The 20,257-nt window shown below is 45.4% G+C and overlaps 1 protein-coding gene across 1 annotated transcript in view; it reads right to left on the reverse strand.

Moving 5' to 3' along the window:
- The window catches only part of SCAF8 (SR-related CTD associated factor 8), a 1,875,331-nt gene that overhangs the window by 72,935 nt on the left and 1,782,139 nt on the right, over positions 1-20,257 (reverse strand). The window contains exon 21 of the mRNA XM_044063383.1: positions 14,936-15,139. Coding sequence (XP_043919318.1) covers positions 14,936-15,139 — 204 coding nt within the window. The remainder of the gene's footprint in view (positions 1-14,935; positions 15,140-20,257) is intronic.

A 20,257-nucleotide genomic window follows, 5' to 3' on the forward strand; every position in this document is an offset into this window, starting at 1 on the left:
AACTGAAGAAACTAAGCAGTTAACTTAAGCGTTTGAAGGTTGAGTGAATCCAAGCCTGTCGGGTGAGAAATGAAAACCGGAATGGGATCCAAGACCCAAGGGGGTACCTCAGGAGAGGTCAAAGGAAGGGGAGCCGCACGTGAGAGATGCCTAAATGGAACAATGAGGATTACAGTCCCTCTACAACGGACCACTTCCTGAAGAAACGTTACTATCAATGGAGTTGGAGGATATGCATATGGAATCCCCGGGGCCAAGCATACAGGACAGCATCCTTGGGTGACTAACCCTGAGGAGGAACTAAGGCACAGTAGCTACTACACTTGGTGTTGGACTGAGAAGCAAAAAGGCTAAAATACAGAGTGCCCAAGCACCAAAAAAATCTAAGCAGCAACCCTCAGATTCAAGGACCACTCAAATGGAAGGAGGATGTTCCTGCTCAAACTGTCAAATAAGATGTTGGGAATTCCGTGGAATGTGTTGCAGTCAGAAAATGAGGAGTCAAAATTGCCCATTGTCAGATCCTTATGGCCTCCCGACAAAGGGGATAAGACTGGGTTCCCACCTGTTTGTTCAGATACTAGACTATCCACATATTGTCTAGACAGAAATCACACCGCCGGGGAAATATCCTGCAAAGCATGCAATGCGAGGAGGACCACTTACCTCCAAGACAGTGATGGTACAGGTTAGCCTCGGCTGCAGACCAGGTTCCCTGGATATTCCTCTCTTCGAAATGCTCCACCACCCAACCCCAGAACAGAGGCGTCCATTATGACTGTAGCCTGAGGAGGGAGAGCAACAAAGGTCTCCATGAGGACACCATGAAAGACTCCAACCAGCAACTGATTTGATCTCAACAAACCCAGATCAAGGAGACTGGAAAATCAATCATGCACCATCACAGTCCACTTTAATGCCCTCATGTGATAGATATTTGGCCAAGGAAATGGCAGCCGCCATATGTCCCAAGAGTCTGAGAATAACATACACTGGTGGATTTCTGCACATGATCAAATACCTTGCCTAGATGAGAACCCCTTTAAAAAGGCGATAGTGGTAGCTCTGCCCCTGGTGGAATGAGAGCCACTATTTCTAGATAATGGCTTGTCATAAAATTTGTGGCAGAAAGCAATACAATGGGATATACTATTTTTTTTATTTATTTTATTTAACATTTATTAACCGGGAAAGTCCGACTTGGAACAAAGCCAATTATCAGCGGAGGCCTGGGGAGAAATGCTCCAGATGCATGTTTTTGTAACAGGGGCGGAAACCAGAGCACCTGGAGGAAATCCATGTGAACACAGGGAGGACATGCAGACTCCACACAGAAGGCACCCCAGCCCAGAATCGAACTGCAGAAAGTACAGTTTTGTACCTACCATAAATGTAGATGTTAGAGTGCTCACACTGCTGCAGTCATTACACTTGGGTTATCCTGCCGTCAGGCAGTCCCCGCAGTCGGCCTGAGTTCCAAAGTCTTGGTCCGGCGTCAGTTGCTGTCGCTTCTTCCCTAACGTCAGTGCACCAGGGGTATAATAAGATGCATCCGACACCATTTTCTTCAGTTTTTCTTGCCCCAGATGTCAGGTGCCCCCAAGTAGGTAGGCAATACATATTGGTAATCAAATATATACAATAAAAACAATACCTTTGGTTACCAGCAAATACACCCCACAGGTTGTATAGGATAGAAAGGTATAGATAAGTTCAGCTAGTTCAGAGGGGATGGAGGGAGGGTAACCTGGAATGCAGCAGTGTGAACACTCGAACATCTACATCTATGGTAGGTACAAAAAGTACAGTTTTGTACCTACCATAAATGTAGATGTCCGATAGGCGTGCATCTGCAGTCCTTACAAATGGGTTGTCCTGTCGTCAGGCAGCCCTTCGGTCGGCCGGATTCCAAAGTCTGGGTCTGGCCTCGGCTGATGTCGCACTTCACCCGACGTCATAGCTGCAGTTATTCGGGTATAAAGGTATCAGCCGACGCCATCTTCCTCAGTGTTTCTTGCCCCAGATGCCAGGTGCCCTCTAGGAAGGCTAAATTTGGATAATTGCAAAAGTTTCCAAATAAGAGAGAGCAAATAAAAATAAACATGTATATACATATATACAAACAAATACACCATAATAGATTCCCCCAGCTAGCTAGAAGATGGGTAAATACCCTAGGAGTACCTCAGAGGGAAGGAGGGAGGTAATCCTGACTGCAGATGCATGCCTATCGGACATCTACATTTATGGTAGGTACAAAACTGTACTATGTCCTTCAAGGATGCATCTGCAGTCCTTACAAATGGGTAGAATACCATAGCCAAACTGGGGGAGGAGGAGTAATAAGATTATGGTGTAGTTAAGATCCCTTGCAAAACAGCAGTGGCGAAACCTGCTCGGGATCTGGAGTATAAGGGTAAATTATAATGCTTGGCAAATGTATGCACGGAGCTCCAAGTAGCAGCCTCTAAAATGTCTTTGGTAGCCACTCCTCGTAAAAAAGCTGTGGTAGTGGCTGTAGCCCTTGTAGAGTTGAGGTCTGATGTTTTCTGGAGTTTTCTTCCCATGGTAAGAGTAACAAAATCTAATGCAATTTCCTATCCACTTAGAGATTGTCTGTTTTGAAATTGCTTTTCCTTCCATTCCTGTTGCATATGCTACCAGTAGCTGGTCAGTTTTTCTATTGCTCTTGGTCCTGTCCAGGTAGTAACGTAATTGTCTATGTACATCCAAGGTATGCAACAGTCTTTCTCCCTGTTCTGTGGGTTGGGGAAGAATGTAGGCAGGTGGATAGCTTGGTTTAAAGATACCCTGGAGACCACCTTTGGCATAAAAGTAGGATTAGTTCTCATGGACACTCTATCTTGATGGAAGATCAGGAAGGGCTGTACTGCCATTAATGCCTGTAGTTCAGAAACCCTTCTTGCTGAAGTGATTGCAAGCAGGAAAGCAGTTTTCCATGATAAGTACTGTAATTCTGCTGTTGCTGCTGGCTCGAAGGAGGGAGTGTCAACTTTTCTAGCACAAAGTTCAAGTCCCATGCTGGCAATGGTGGCTTCCTAGGTGGTTTTACATTTTTAATTCCTCTCAGAAACTGCCTGAGCAGAGGATGTGAGAAGACTGGAGGATCCAAGTTGTATTCTGCTGAAATAGCTGATGCATGAATCTTAATGGAAGAATAGGACAGGCCATTGTGGAAGAGCTCTGCCAAGTATTCCAGGATGTTAGCTATGTTTACCAGTGACACATTTTCTCCTTTTGCAGTACTCCAAATGAGATATCTTTTCCATTTTGCTGAATAATTTTTTCTTGTTGAGGGTCTGCGAGCCTCCAAGATAATGTCTTTAACCCTTTGAGATAAATCTGGGTTATTTGGTCTTATGCAATGTTCCAGGCAGCCAGCTGCAGTGTTTTCAGGTTTGGATGCAGGGTTTTGAAGTTGTTCTGTGTTAACAGTAAGGGAACTAGGGGCAGAGGCCATATTTGTTCCCGAGACATACTCCTCAGTAATGGGTACCAATGTTGCCTTGGCCAGTCTGGAGCTATCAGGATGATCCTTGGACGGTCTTCTTTGATCTTCAATAGCACCTTGTGCATCAAAGGAAGAGGTGGGAATGCATATGCTGTCAGGTCTTTCCAACTGAAAGATAGGGAGTCCACTTTCCAAGCAAGTGGGTGGTACGTCCTCGTGCAGAATTTTCTCAGTTGGTGATTGTGTGGGGATGCAAATAAGTCTATTTCTGGTAGTCTCCATTTCCCTGTAATGGTTTTGAAGATGTCCGGATGCAGCATCCATTCGTGGGCATCCGTGGTAGTTCTGATTAGGATGTCTGCTAGTATATTTTCTTTTCCTGGCACAAAAATTGCTTGTAACTGAATGTTGAAGCTCAGGGCCACATTCCAGAGGTCCATTGCCATCCGGCATAGAGGGTATGAATGTGTGCCTCCCTGTTTGTTGATGTACCACATAACTGTGGTGTTGTCCGTCCTTATCAACAGTTGACCCTGTCGAAGAAATGGTCTGAATGTCTGAATTGCCAGTTTTACTGCCAGCATTTCCTTTAGATTTATGTGTAGGTGCAGCTGGTCTTGAGTCCATAAGCCTTGTATGCACTTGTCCAGCATGTGCGCCCCCCAACCGAGGTCTGAGGCGTCCGTTGTGATGGTCTGGCTTGGTTGAGTGCTGTGGAAGGGCAGTCCTTTGTTTGATTGACAGGCCTGAGCCCACCATTGGAATTCTTGCTTCAGGCATGGAATTATTGGAATTTGGGTTTCTAGGCTGTGCTTGTGCTGAGACCATAAATTCCTTAGGTACCACTGTAACTTTCTCACATGTAGTCTGGCATGTGGAATCAATATTATGCAGGATGCCATGTAACCCAGGGCTTGCAGGACTTTTCTTGCTGTTAGCTGGTTCTGCATTGTTAATGCCATGAAGTAGAGAGGGAGTTGCTCCTGTTTTTCTACTGTTAGGAATGCCATTTGTTTTGATGTGTCCAGCTCTGCACCCAAGAAGGTTATCCTTTGGGATGGTATCAGCCTTGACTTTTTTATATTGACTGTGTATCCCAGGGCTTGCAGTAGATGAATGATCCTTTTCAAGTCTTTTGTTAATTTGTTTTTGTTGTCCGCTTGTAACAGGCAGTCGTCCAGGTAAGGGTAAATTTGAATTCCCTGAAGCCTGCAATGAGCAATTACTGATGCCAGGCATTTCGTGAATACTCTGGGCGCAGTAGATAAGCCAAAGGGCAATGCTGAGAATTGATAATGCTCTGATCCTGCAAGAAATCTGAGGTATCTTCTGCAATTTGGTAGTATGGGGACGTGCAGGTATGCCTCCTTGAGATCTAGAGTTACCAGCCAAGACTCCTTGCCCAACATGGGAAGAAGTTGCTGTAGGGTCAGCATTTTGAATTTTGGAACAATGAGGTATGTGTTTAAAGCGGACAGGTCGAGAATAGGTCTCCATTGGTTTTCTTTTCTTGGTACCAGGAAGAGTCTGGAGTAAAATCCTTGCCCTTGTTCCATAGATGGTACCCTTTCTGCAGCTCTCATCCTTAGTAAGTGAGTTATTTGTTGTAGAGCTTCTGTCTTCTGATTTGGAGGTAGGTTTGGCTCTCTTCCTTGGTAGAGTATGGAAGTGAAACCTGTAACCTTGGTCTATTGTCTGTAAAATCCATTTGTCTCCTGTGATGTAATGCCAGTTTACTGAAAATAAGGCTAGCTTCCCGCCTAAGGGTGCTTCTAGTTGTTCCCTGATAGGCGGTGCCAGAGCCAAGTCACTGTGATTGTCCTGTGGAGGTGGTGGTGGCTGGATCTGTGGCTGTACCTCGCTGGTTGTTAGCCTGCCACTGACGTCCCCCTGTAGGCACCTCTGGATTGATCCCTGCCTCTTGAGCGCCTATTCCTGCCTCTCTGAGCTCTGGAGGTGTCTGGAAAGGACCAATTCTTGGAAGGCCAGTTCCTGCTAAACCTTGGAGGCTGGACCTGCAAGAAATCCTTGACTGTCTGGACAGATTTTGCTTTCTCTTCCACCTTCTTCAGCAACTGCTGTGCAGGGGAGCCAAACAAATTGAGCTTATCCATGGGAGCATCTAGGAGCTTTGATTTAACATGGTCTGGTAAGGACTGCTCTTTTAACCATGCATGTCTTCTGATCACTGTACCAGTCATGGCTGATCTAAAGGAAGCCTCCAGTGCATCATAGCCGCATTTTAAGGAATGCTGAATGTTATGTACCATTTCCTGAACAGATTTTTTGTCTAATGGTTCATCCGAGGACAGTTTTTTAGTTAACTGGTCTAACATAAATTCCTGATACTGAATCATGTGGAATTGACAGTTCAAGGCCCTAGCTGAAAGAGTAGCAGAAGTGTAAACTTTTTTACCCCATCTCTCTAAGGCCCTAGATTCCCTTTCTGAGGGGAGGGGGTTTTTGGCAGAGGTAGCTGCTACAGCCTTGGGTCCCTGGGAGATAGTTTCGGGATCTGCAAGAGGAGCCTTATACAAATGATAATGTGTGTTCGGAACCCTGTAGTACCTGTCGGGCTTAGCAGGGGCCGGAGGAAGAGAATCAGGAGCAGTACAAGCATCATTAAATGCATCATCCACAAAGTACAGTTTTGTACCTACCATAAATGTAGATGTCCGAACTGGATAGCATCTGCAGTCATAACAACTGGGTTGTCCTGTCGTCAGGCAGCCCTTCAGTCGGCCGGATTCCAAAGTCCGGGTCCGGCTTCGGCTGATGTCGCACTTCACCCGACGTCATCTCTGCTGGTCTTCGGGTATAAAGGCATCAGCCAACGCCATTTTCTTCAGTGTTTCTTGCCCCAGATGCCAGTTGCCCTCCCTGGAAGGCTAAATTTTGGATAAATGCCAATGTTTGCAAAAGGATAGAAGGCAAACTCAGAAAATAAGCATGTATGTACATATATACAAACAAATACACCATAAGAGACTCCCCCCACCAGCTAGCTATTAGGAGGGTAAATACCCTAGGAGTACCACAGAGGGAAGGAGGGAGGGTAATCCTGACTGCAGATGCTATCCAGTTCGGACATCTACATTTATGGTAGGTACAAAACTGTACTATGTCCTTCATGGATGCATCTGCAGTCATAACAACTGGGTAGAATACCATAGCCAACTAAGGGGGGAGGGAAAAATAGATTATGGTGTGGTTAGGATCCCTTGCAGTACAGCAGTGGCAAACCCTGCTCGGGATCTGGAGTACAAAGGTAAATTATAATGCTTGGCAAATGTATGCACGGAGGTCCAAGTAGCCGCCTCAATAATGTCCTTGGTTGCCACTCCTCGTAAGAAGGCTGTGGTAGTGGCTGTTGCCCTTGTAGAATGAGGCCTTATGTTCTGTGGAATTGGTTTTCCATGGAAGGAGTACCAGAATCGTATGCAATTTCCTATCCATTTGGAGATTGTCTGTTTGGAAATAGGTTTTCCTTCTCTTCCTGTTGCATAGGCTACAAAAAGCTGGTCAGTTTTTCTGTTACTTTTTGTTCTGTCCAGGTAGTAGCGTAACTGTCTATGTATATCCAAGGTATGCAGCATTCTTTCCCCTCTGTTTTGAGGGTTGGGGAAGAAGGTAGGTAGGTGGATTGCCTGGTTTAAAGACACTCTGGATACCACCTTAGGCATAAATGTCGGATTAGTCCTCATGGACACTCTATCTTGGTGGAAGATTAGGAAGGGCTGTACTGCCATTAGGGCCTGAAGTTCAGACACCCTCCTTGCTGAGGTTATTGCCAGTAGGAAAGCAGTTTTCCACGATAGATGCTGTAGCTCTGCTGTTGCTGCTGGCTCAAAAGGTGCAGTGTCAGCTTTTCTAGTACAAAGTTCAAATCCCAAGCTGGCAATGGTGGTTTCCTAGGGGGTTTTACATTCTTAATCCCTCTGAGGAACTGCCTGAGTAAAGGATGTGAAAAGACAGGTGGATCAAAGCTGTATTCTGCTGAAATAGCTGATGCATGTATCTTGATGGAGGAGTAGGACAGGCCTGTATGCAGTAGTTCTGCCAAATACTCCAGAATGTTAGCCATATCTATATTTGACACATCCTTTCCTCTTTCAGCACTCCAAATGACAAATCTTTTCCATTTTCCTGCATAGTTCCTTCTTGTTGAAGGTCTGCGGGCTTCAAGGATAATGTATTTCACCCTTTGGGAAAGTTCTGGATTAGTTGTTGCTATGTAATGTTCCATGCAGTCAGTTGCAACGTTTTTAGGTTTGGATGCATGATGCTGTAGTTGTTCTGAGTTAACATCAAAGGCATCAGGGGTATTGACCACATCTTGTCCCGAGACATGCTCCTTAGCAATGGGTACCAGTGTTGTCTTGGCCAGTTTGGAGCTATCAGGATTATCGTTGGACGCTCCTCCTTGATTTTTAGTAATACCTTGTGTAGCAAGGGAAGAGGTGGGAATGCATATGCTGTCAGACCTTTCCAGCTGAAGGAGAGCGAGTCCACTTTCCATGCAAGTGGGTGGAATGTCCTTGTGCAGAATTTTTGAGCTGGTGATTGAGAGGGAAGCGAATAGATCTATCTGTGGCATTCCCCATTTCTTTGAGATGGTCTTGAAGATGTCCGGTGTAGCATCCATTCGTGAGCATCCGAGGTGGTTCTGCTTAACATGTCTGCTAGAGTATTCTCCTTTCCTGGTACGAATATTGCCTGTAACTGGATGTTGTAGCTGAGCGCCAGGTTCCAAAGGTCCAAGGTCATTCTGCACAGGGGGTATGAATGAGTGCCTCCCTGTTTGTTGATGTACCACATGACAGTGGTGTTGTCTGTCCTTATCATCAATTGTCCTTCTTTGAGGAATGGTCTGAAGTTTTGGATTGCCAGTTTTACTGCCAGCATTTCTTTTAGGTTGATGTGCAGGTGAAGCTGGTCCTGCGTCCATAATCCTTGTACGCATTTGCCCAGCATGTGAGCCCCCCATCCTAGGTCTGAGGCGTTTGTTGTGATGGTTTGGCTTGCTTGATAGTTGTGAAAGGGTAGGCCTGGGTTTGACTGGCATGCTTGAGCCCACCATAGGAACTCCTGTTTTAGGCATGGTATTAGTGGAATTTCTGCTTCTAGGCTGTGCCTGTGTTGGGACCATAAATTCTTTAGGTACCAGTGTAGTTTTCTCATATGTAGCCTGGCATGTGGAACTAAGATTATGCATGATGCCATGAAGCCCAGGGCCTGCAGAACGTTTCTTGCTGTTAGCTTGTTCCGTCTTGTTAGTGCCAAGAAGTAAAGAGGGAGTTCTTTTGTTTTCTGTAGTTAGGAATGCCATTTGTTTTACTGTGTCCAATTCCGCGCCCAAGAATGTCCTTGTTTGGGATGGTATCAGCCTTGACTTTTGTAAATTGACTGTGTATCCCAGAGCTTGTAGCAAGTAAATGACCCTTTGTAAATCTGTTGTCAGCTTGCTTGGGTTGTCCCCTTGTAGCAGACAGTCGTCCAGGTATGGATAAATTTGAATTCCTGTAGTCTGCAGTGGCGATCACTGATGCCAGGCATTTTGTGAATACTCTGGGCGCAGTAGATAAGCCAAAGGGCAATGCTGAGAATTGATAGTGCTCTGATCCTGCAAGAAATCTGAGGTATCTTCTGCAAATTGGTCGGATGGGGACGTGCAGGTATGCCTCCTTGAGATCTAGAGTTACCAGCCAACACTCCTTGCCCAGCATGGGAAGAAGTTGCTGTAGAGTCAGCATTTTGAATTTTGGGACAATGATGTATGTATTTAAGGTGGACAGGTCGAGAATAGGTCTCCAACTTTTTTCCTTTCTTGGAACTAGGAATAGTCTGGAGTAAAATCCTTTGCCTTGTTCTGTTCTTGAACTCTTTCCACAGCTCTCATCTTTGTTAATTGCATTATCTGTTGTAGAGCTTCTGGTTTTTGATTTGGAGGCAGGTTTGGCATTCCTCTTTTGACTGGTAAAGTGTGGAAGTGGAACCGGTAACCTTGGTCTATGGTTTGCAAAATCCACGTGTCTTTTGTGATATAGTGCCAGTTCTTTGAAAATAAGGTTAATTTTCCGCCTAATGGTGCTGCTATTTGTTCCCTGGTAGGCGGAGTTAGAATCAAGTCACTGTTGTTGTGTTGTTGTAGTGGTAGTGGCTGTGTCTGTGCCTCTGTTATTACCTTGCCACTGTCGTCCTCTGTAGGCACCCCCTCTGGATTGATTTCTGCCTCTGGAACGTCTATTCCTGCCCCTTTGGGATCTTGTGGAGTCAGGAAAGGACCAGTTTTGGCAGGCCAGTTCCTGCTAAACCTTGGGGGCTGAACCTGCAAGAAATCTTTTACTGTTTGGACAGATTTTGCCTTTTCTTCCATTTTCTTCATTACCTGCTGGGCAGTGCATCAAACAAACTGGCCTTATCCATAGGAGCATCTAATAACTTAGCTTTAACATGATCCGTAAGACCTGTTCCTTCAGCCATGCATGTCTTCTTATCACTGTGCCAGTCATGGCTGATCTAAATGAAGCCTCCAGTGCATCATAGCCACATTTCAGTGAATGGTTACTAACCTGTTGTATGTTATTTACCATCTCTAATACATATTTCTTATCTATAGAGTCATCAGAGGATAGCTTTTTAGTTAACTGATCAAGCATAAACTCTTGGTATTGTATCATGTGAAACTGACAGTTTAAAGCTCTGGCTGAGAGAGTAGCTGAGGTGTAAACCTTTTTGCCCCATCTGTCTAAAGACCTGGCTTCCCTTTCAGAAGGAATAGGATTTTTTGCTGTGGTCGAGGCTACTGCCTTAGGCCCCTGGGATATAGTTTCGGGGTCTGCAAGTGGGGCCTTGTATAGGTGATGATGGGTGTCTGGTACCCTGTAGTGTGGGCCTAGACAAGGCAAACAGTAAGAGTGGAAATCTTTATGAGGTATTTGTTTCCCACAAGTTAAACAGTTATTGACTTTTTCTGACATCGGCTGAGGCAAGAAAGAGTCCCCAACGGGGTACTTAGCTTTTAGAAGTCTTCGAAGTAGTATTCGGTAGTAGTAATCTCTGGATCCGACCGACCGGCACTTGCGAACAGCTTCTGCTTCGGCGCCACGGCAAGAAAGACTGAAGAAATGGCGCCGCTGATGCCTTTATACCCGAAGACCAGCAGAGATGACGTTGGGTGAAGTGCGACATCAGCCGAAGCCGGACCCGGACTTTGGAATCCGGCCGACTGAAGGGCTGCCTGACGACAGGACAACCCAGTTGTTATGACTGCAGATGCATCCATGAAGGACATCAGTAAGTACTGGAGGAATGGCTAAAGGCCTATGCTGTGGCAAATGCAACAAGGTTCTAGGCCTTTTCCTAGAGTCTGAAAAATCCTGGCCCTGCCATTGAAATTGTTCCCTCATAGCATGCAAGGTTTCCCCAAAAGAAAATTCCTCAGGCGGAGAGGCAGAAGGAATGGATTCTTCTGCATCAGAGTCCTCATAAGGAGAAAAAGGGCCCTCTGGAGGGTTTGAATTATCTGATTCATCAGAGGAGTCATCTGAAGAAACTGGCTCAGGGGGCTCTACTCTAGGCCTCTTCTCTGGAGGTGGGTGAGAGGCCCTGTCTGGGTGAGGTTGGGATCCCCGGATCAAAGAAATGAGATCCTCTGCTAGACTAAGCATTTGTGAACTAGAGCTAGGCCTGTGAGAGGGGGTCTTAGCAGGCACAGTTTTGGTAGATTTTGCTGCTTTAGCCCTGGCAAAGGCCTTAATCGACATGGATGCAGGTGGCCTAGCAGCTCCACGTGCAGGGGTAGAAATATCCAAAGGGATAGTATCAGATAAATCCTGTGAACCTGCAAGAGCGGGTGGGATTTCAGTAGCAGATTCAGCCATGCTGGATGAGGCCTCGGTAGGAGGCAAGCTTTCGGCCGAAGGAAGAACCGTGGACTCTGTTTCAGCCGAAACCGAGACACTCGCGGTTGGCTTAACCGCGGTTTCGGCCGAAACCGCGGACCGCGAGTGTCGGTCCTTTTCCTTGCGCTTTTTAGATATTTGTGTAGTCGGAGTATCCAACGGCATAATGTAAGCAAAAGCGGAGCCGAAAAACTCCTCAGCAAATTCCGACCGACGTCTAAGCGTCCGCCAGTTGAAAGAAGCACAGGCTAGACAAGCTGCTACGTCGTGGTCTGGGCCTAAATAAGGTAAGCAGTAAGAGTGGAAATCTTTATGAGGTATTTGTTTCCCACAAGTTAAACAGTTATTCACTTTTTCTGACATCGGCTGAGGCAAGAAAGAGTCCCCAACGGGGTACTTAGCTTTTTAGAAGTCTTCGGTAGTAGTAATCTCTGGTTCTGACCGACCGGCACTTGCGAACAGCTTCTGCTTCGGGTGCCACGCGGCAAGAAAGACTGAGGAAGATGGCGTCGGCTGATACCTTTATACCCGAATAACTGCAGCTACGACGTTGGGTGAAGTGCGACATCAGCCGAGGCCAGACCCAGACTTTGGAATCCGGCCGACCGAAGGGCTGCCTGACGACAAGACAACCCATTTGTAAGGACTGCAGATGCATCCTTGAAGGACATCTGTACTATGTTCATCGTGTTACACTGCTGCAGTCATTACATTTGGGTAGAATCCCAAAGCTGAGGTTGGGTGGCTGGTCTATTTGAGGTAATAAGAGGAAATCCCTGAGCCTTTTCTTGGATTCTGAGTAATCCTGGCTTTCCCAATGGAAATGCTCCCTCATGGTATGTAAAGTTTCCCCAAAAGAATAATCCTCAGGAGGAGAGGCTGAAGGGATGGATTCTTCAGCATCAGAGTCCTCATAGGGAGGTAGAGAGTATCCCTGGTCTGAAGAGGAATCAGAGGAAATGGAAACCTGATCAGAGGAGTCATAGTCTGTATCCTGCCTAGGCCTTTTCTCAGGAGGGGGATGGGAACCTCTGATTAGAGTAATGAGGTCTTCGGCCATTTTAAGCATCTGTTTCTTAGGCATGGAGGACTGTCCAGGAGAATGCTGTACTCGTTTCTTTGTCTTTAATGGTACCTTTGTCTTGGCTGCTGTTTTAATGGTAAGTTGTGAAGGTCTGAAAACACCCTCAGAAGCCGATGCCTGCTCAGCGGCTCCGGACCCATCTGAGGGATTAGTTTCCGTAGGCCCAACACCTTGAGTTTCCAGAGGCCTAGATGTCTCCACGTGGGAGTCGGAAGCGGCCTGTGGCTCTGAGGTAGCGGGTGTCAGGGGCTGTGAAAGCGCCTCACTGAGAACCAGCGGCTGGCCTAGAAGAGGTTTCGTCGTCGGTTTTGGACCTCGGATGCCTGTCTTTATCCTTGTCTTTGCGTTTTTTCGATATTGAGGTCGTCGGCTGATCCGACGGCATCGTATAATTGAACCTTCGGCCAAAGTAGTGCAAAGCAAAATCAAAACATCTTTTTATTGTGCGTTTGTTAAATCTAGCACAAAACCGACTAGTGACGTTGTGATCAGGGCCTAGGCATGGAATACAGTAAGAGTAGAAGTCCTTATGAGGTATTTGCTTCCCACAAGAAATACAATTATTAACTTTTTCTGACATCGGTCTGAGGCAAAAAAAAAATTTCCCCAACGGGGTACTTAGCTTTATTGAAGACTTCGGATCTGAAATTCGACTTCGAAAATCTTAGGAGTCAGCCGACCGGCACTTGCGAACTGCTTCTGCTTCGGGCACCGCGCGGCAACAAAGACAGAAGAAAATGGCGTCGGATGCATCTTGTATACCCCTGGCGCACTGACGTCAGGGAAGAAGCGACAGCAACCGACGCCGGACCAAGACTTCGGAACTCAGGCCGACTGCGGGACCGCCTGACGGCAAGATAACCCAAGTGTAATGACTGCAGCAGTGTAACACGATGAACATCTTCTTGCCGTGAGGTGACAATGCTACCGCTGCACTACTGCGCCGTCCTTAGGGCAGTCCATCTTACAGGTGATTTGCTTTGAGATGGGTAAAACTTTCTTATTCTCTGCAAAGGCCACAAAGAGCTGGTGAGATTTTCTACAATCTTTTGTCCTATCCATGTAGTACCCCCAGTTGTCTGTGAACATCTAGGAGAATTGAAGGATTGTTTCCTCTTTAATTTGTGGTTTGGGAAACAACAGTGTGAAATGGGAGGCCTAATTCAGAGAAAAGGTTTCATCCCACTGCAGAATTCAGATGCATGTTCCAGGACATAAGGACTCAGAAGCTTAAACTCCATCAAGGAATGCGAGCACTCTGGCTAATTATATCAGGTTTGTGGAAGGATACATATCACACTGTGGTTTAATGCAGCTAGCACTACACAGTGCTTACCAGCTACAGGGGAGGACAACAGATGCATCCCAAATCATCAAGTCCCCCTGCCCCCAAAAAGAAGCCCATGTCCAAATTCCCAGCATCCTTTGACATTGATGCCAGGATTGAAGTTAATGGTCTTAAAAAGAAGCAAGGACCGAATCACTGGTTGCAGAAAAGAAAAGACGACTTGAAAGCAAGCCTTTTTGCCCTCAAGAACATTAATGCTTGCCTCTTTATGCAATTAGCTTCACAGGCTCATATACAAATACTAGGCAAGCTGCTTTGTAAGCCATTTTAAGCTTAGCCAATATCCCTTTTGGCTGAATTAACCACTCATATTTGGTGTAAGATTGGCTTTACCCATCCTATGGTTAATAATTATACACATTACCCCTAGCGACAACTAAGATCACATCATAGATAATTTGAATGGAACCATGCATGGGATACAACATTAAGGAGCTGTCATTGTTCACTAGTACTTCACAGGACAGTACATTTTCCACTTCCCATCCACAGATCCAAGTTGCACTTGAATATGGAAAGGGATGAGCTTTGTTTTGTGCGTTTCAGCACAGTGTCACCTTTTATTTTACAGTCTGCGTTAGGTCTACATAATCAGACAGTACATGGGTTTAAAAACTGATCTTCTAGGATGACAAAAGCAACTGATCTTCTAGGATGACAAAAGCACAGAGACATGGGAGTCTCATTTACATGGCATATAATCAGTTTGTACAGCCTGAAAAAAAGTGTCAGGTTTCGCAAAAAAAAAAAAAAAGTTCTTTAAGTAAAATTTCCATTTATCATACTTCAAATGTCACACAACACATTGCTTTGCATGTGCCATCTGTTGTCTTGAGGGTATCTGCACAGAAAAACAGTTTTGAGTTTTACTGTGTTCCTGACTAATAACTTTACAGAAAGCTGCAGTTGATCCTTGAAGGCACCAGGACTGAACCTAGCATATCCTCCAGTCAACAGAAAGCTTCGGTACTTTCACTTGTTATCAGGTGAATTTTAATGTACTATGGAGTACAGGTCATTCTATATGCATGCATAACTGACAGAAATGAAAATATTAAAAGTCATCAACATTGTGACATTTACACTTCCAACTAATTATGAAGAAACAGGAGTCATTGCTGTCTTACCAGAGTCTGTCAGACTTTCAGTGGTTGAAGGCTGGCTATCTGCCAGTTGTGGCAATTTACTTTCTGACTCCTGGCTGCTTGCTGTAGGACTAAACATTCCACCACCTGGAATGCTTGGTGGGGCAACTGAAGCTGGAACAGGAACAGAACTCATTGGAAGAATAAGACCAGTCTGAGCAGTTGACATCGGGGGCTGAACCAGTGCTGAAGGGAAAAAAAAACACATTAAAATATTTTGTTAAAACATATGAATTCCTTTACATGAAACCTTAAACAATCATGAACAGACTGAAGTCCCAACAATACATTTTGTAACTTGCGTGAAAAGGAAAAAAAGTCAGACATGAACACTTATGACATTCACTTGATCTTTAAGCAAGTGTCTTTTGAAAAGGTGTAAATGTCAATGTACCCCCTCTCTCACAGCTGCTCTTAACATCTTGTGTTGCATTGCGCATGGTGCACACACTTCAAATGACATGCACACAATATACCTTTGTTGCAAGTTAGAGGAAGGACAAAAAAGTACAGTTTTGTACCTACCATAAATGTAGATGTCCGATAGGTATGCATCTGCAGTCATCACATATGGGTTGTCCTGCCTCAGGCAGCCCTTCGGTCGGCCGGATTCCAAAGTCTGGGTCTGGCCTCGGCTGATGTTGCACTTTCCCCGACGTCAGAGCGTCTGGGGTATAAAAGTATCAGCCGACGCCATCTTCCTCAGTTTTTCTTGCCCCAGATGCCAGGTGCCCTCTAGGAAGGCTAAATTTGGAGAACTGCAATAAATTCCAAACATTTGCAAAAAGATATATATATATATATATATATATATATATATATATATATATATATATACACACAAACAAATACACCATAATAGATCCCCCAGCTAGCTAATAAAGGGGTAAGCACCCTACGAATACCACAGAGGGGAAGGAGGGAGGGTAAACCTGACTGCAGATGCATACCTATCAGACATCTACATTTATGGTAGGTACAAAACTGTACTATGTCCTTCAAGGATGCATCTGCAGTCATCACATATGGGTAGAATACCATAGCCAATCTGGGGGTGGAGGAACTAAGTAAAGGATGGTATAGTTGATATACCCTGCAGGACTGTTGTAGCAAAGCCTGCTCTGGATCTGGAGTATAAAAGTAAATTGTAATGCTTGGCAAATGTATGCACGGAGCTCCATGTAGCAACTTCTAAAATGTCCTTGGTAGCCACCCCTCTTTGGAAGGCTGTGGTGGTGGCTGTGGCTCTCGTGGAATGAGGTCTAATGTTTGCTGGCACAGTTTTTCCATGAAAGGAGTAACAAAAACGAATGCAATTTCCTATCCATTTTGAAATTGTCTGTTTGGAAATTGCTTTTCCTTGTGCCCCAGCAGCATATGTTACAAACAATTGGTCAGTCTTTCTGTAACTTTTAGTTCTGTCCAAGTAGTAGCGCAACTGTCTGTGTATGTCTAGGGTGTGCAGAAGTTTCTCCCCTTTATTTTGTGGTTTTGGGAAGAATGTAGGCAAGTGAATTGCTTGGTTCAAGGATACCCTGGATACCACCTTTGGCATAAATATAGGATTGGTCCTCAAAGAAACTCTGTCTTGATGAAAGATAAGAAATGGCTGCACTGCCATTAAAGCTTGTAACTCAGATACTCTTCTTGCTGAGGTTATGGCCAGAAGGAATGCAGTTTTTCAAGACAGAAACTGTAGATCCGCCGATGCTGCTGGTTCAAATGGAGGAAGTGTTAGTTTTTCCAGCACAAAGTTAAGGTCCCAAGTAGGTAAAGGTGGTTTCCTTGGAGGATTGATGTTTTTGATTCCTCTTAGAAACTGTCTTAGGAGAGGATGCGAGAAGACAGATGGATTAACATTGTATTTTGCTGAAATTGCTGAGGCATGTATCTTAATGGAAGAGTAAGACAGGCCATTGTGGAACAATTCTGCCAAGGATTCCAGTATATGTGCCATGTTTAGCACTGTCACATCTAGGCCTTTTGTTGTGTTCCAAGTGTGAAATCTTTTCCATTTTGCTGAATATGCCTTCCTTGTGGAAGGCCGGCGAGCTTCCATAATAATATCCTTCACTCTCTGGGATAAGTTATCCTGAGGAGGAGTCATGGTGTTTTCCAGGCAGTTAGTTGCAAGGTTTTCAGGTTGGAATGCAGAGTCTTGAAATTGTGCTGCGTCAGTAGAAGTGGCCATAGGGGGAGAGGCCACGGTTTCGTCTGTGACATGCTCTTTAACAATGGGTACCAGTGCTGCCTTGGCAAGTTTGGGGCTATCAGAATCACTCTGGGCTGCTCTGCCCTGATCTTCAGTAAAACCTTGGTCGTTAATGGGAGAGGTGGGAAAGCACAGACGGTTAGAGCTTTCCAGCTGAAAGAGAGAGCGTCCACTTTCCATGCTTGTGGGTGGTATGTCCTTGAGCAGAATGTCTTCAGTTGATGATTGTGGGGGGAGGCGAACAGATCTATTTCAGGCCTTCCCGATGATTGTGTTATGAGTAAGAAGATGTCTGGGTGCAGCATCCATTCGTGTGCATCCATGGTAGTTCTGCTTAAGCTGTCTGCCAGTATATTGTCTTTCCCTGGCACGAACTGGGACTGCAGCTGTATATTGAGTTTCAAGGAAAGTTCCCATAGATTCATTGCCAGTCTGCATAGAGGGTAGGACTGGGTGCCTCCTTGCTTGTTTATGTACCACAACTGTGGTGTTGTCTGTCCTTATGAGCAGGTGGCCTTGATGAAGGAAAGGTTTGAAGGCCTCGATTGCGTGTATCACTGCCAGCATTTCCTTTTGGTTTATGTGCATGCGCAGCTCTCTTTGTGACCATAGCCCTTGGATACATTTGTCCTCCATGTGTGCTCCCCAACCTCGGTCTGAAGCGTCCGTGGTGATGGTTTGGTTGGCACTTGGTTTGCTGAAGGGCAACCCGCTGTTCGACTGGCAGGCTTGAGCCCACCACAGAAATTCCTTTTGAAGGCATGGAATGAGTGGGATCAAAGTTTCTAAGCTGTGACTGTGCTGAGTCCATAAACTCCTTAGGTACCATTGTAATTTTCTCATATGCAGCCTTGCTTGCGGAATCAGAAGAATGCAAGATGCCATGTAACCCAGGGCCTGCAGGATTTTCCTTGCAGTCAGCTGAGTTTGTCTTGTCAGATTCTTGAAGTAATCCGTAGTTGTTTTGTTTTTCTTCTGTGAGAAAGGCCATTTGGGTGGTTGTGTCTAGATCCGCACCCAGAAAGGTTATTCTTTGGGATGGAACAAGTCTTGATTTTTGGATGTTGACTGTATATCCCAAGGCCTGTAGTAGGTGGATGGCATAGTCCAAGTCCTTTAACAAGATTTTCTTGTTGTCCGCTTGTATAAGGCAGTCGTCCAGATATGGGTAGATTTGAATCCCCTGAAGTCTGCAGTGTGCAATTACTGATGCCAGGTATTTTGTGAATACTCTGGGCGCAGTAGATCAGCCAAAGGGCAATGCTGAGAATTGATAATGCTCTGACCCTGCAAGAAATCTGAGGTGTCTTCTGCAACTTTGTCGAATAGGGACATGCAGGTATGCCTCCTTGATGTCTAGAGTCACCAGCCAAGACTCCTTGCCCAGCATGGGAAGGAGTTGCTGTAGAGTCAGCATTTTGAATTTTGGCACAATGAGGTAAGTATTCAGTGTGGACAAGTTGAGAATAGGCCTCCATTGATTTTCTTTTCTTGGAACAAGGAATAATCTGGAGTAAAATCATTGGCCTTGTTCTGAAAGCGGTACCTTTTCTATGGCTTTCATTTGTATTAATTTGGTAATTTGCTTCAAAGCCTCTGCCCTCTGATTTGGTGGCAGGTCTGGCATTCCTTTTCTTTTTGGCAATGTGTGGAAATGGAACCTGTATCCTTTGTCTATTACTTGCAGTGTCCATGTGTCCCTTGTAATGTTGTGCCAATTTTTTGAGAATAAAGAAAGATGTCCTTCAAGGATGCATCTGCAGTCATAACAAATGGGTTGTCCTGTCGTCAGGCAGCCCTTCGGTCGGCCGGATTCCAAAGTCTGGGTCCGGCTTTGGCTGATGTCGCACTTCACCCGACGTCATCTCTGCTGGTCTTCGGGTATAAAGGGCATCAGCCGACGCCATTTTCCTCAGTCTTTCTTGCCGCGTGGCGCCCGAAGCAGAAGCTGTTCGCAAGTGCCGGTCGGTCAGATCCAGAGATTACTACTACCGAATACTACTTCGAAGACTTCTAAAAAGCTAAGTACCCAGTTGGGGACTCTTTCTTGCCTCAGCCGATGTCAGAAAAAGTCAATAACTGTTTAACTTGTGGGAAACAAATACCTCATAAAGATTTCCACTCTTACTGCCTGCCTTGCTTAGGCCCAGACCACGTAGCAGCCTGTTCGCCTGTGCTTCCTTCAACCGACGACGCTTAGGCGTCGGTCGGAGTTTGCTGAACAGTTTTCGGCTCAGATTTTGCGTACATTATGCCGTCAGATCCTCCGACTACCCAAATTGTTAAAAAACGCAAAGAAAAAGACAGACACTCGCGGTCCGCGGTTTCGGCTGAAAAGTACAGTTTTGTACCTACCATAAATGTAGATGTTCGAGGATCCACATTGCTGCAGTCCTAACAATTGGGTAGTCCGCTGTCCAGTCGGCCCGAATACCAAAGTATATGGCTGACGTCGGTCACGGGCCATTAGACTGACATCAGTACGTCAGGGTACTAATGCGCATGACCGACGTCATATCCTCAGTCTTTTCTTGCCCCAGATGTCAGAAGACCGTAAAAAGACAAGGCCAATACCAAAACACACCAAACATACCTGCACCAAAAATATATACAATATATACAAAGGTACCAGAATATAATCTCACCTACACAACCACCCCTAAACACAGAGGGGAAGGAGGGAGGGTAAATTGGACTGCAGCAATGTGGATCCTCGAACATCTACATTTATGGTAGGTACAAAACTGTACTATGTTCTTCATTCCACATTGCTGCAGTCCTAACAATTGGGTAGAATCCCAAAGCAGAGGTAAGGGAGGCTGGCAAATCATAAGGAAGCAGGAGCTGATAACATGCCTTGCAAAATAGCTGTGGCAAAACCAGCCCTAGACTTAGAGTAGAGAGGAAGGTGGTAATGCTTAGAGAAAGTATGCACTGAACTCCAAGTAGCTGCCTCCAAAATATCCTTAGTTGCCACCCCTTAGAAATGCTGTTGAAGTGGCAGTAGCCCTAGTGGAATGAGGCCTAATCCCAGCTGGAATCTCTTTGCCATGATGGGAATAACAAAATGCAATGCAAAACCCAATCCACCT

This window comes from Protopterus annectens, chromosome 1.part0, assembly GCF_019279795.1.
Source record: "Protopterus annectens isolate FY-2018-M chromosome 1.part0, PAN1.0, whole genome shotgun sequence".
In the NCBI taxonomy this organism is placed as follows: Eukaryota; Metazoa; Chordata; order Ceratodontiformes; family Protopteridae; genus Protopterus; species Protopterus annectens.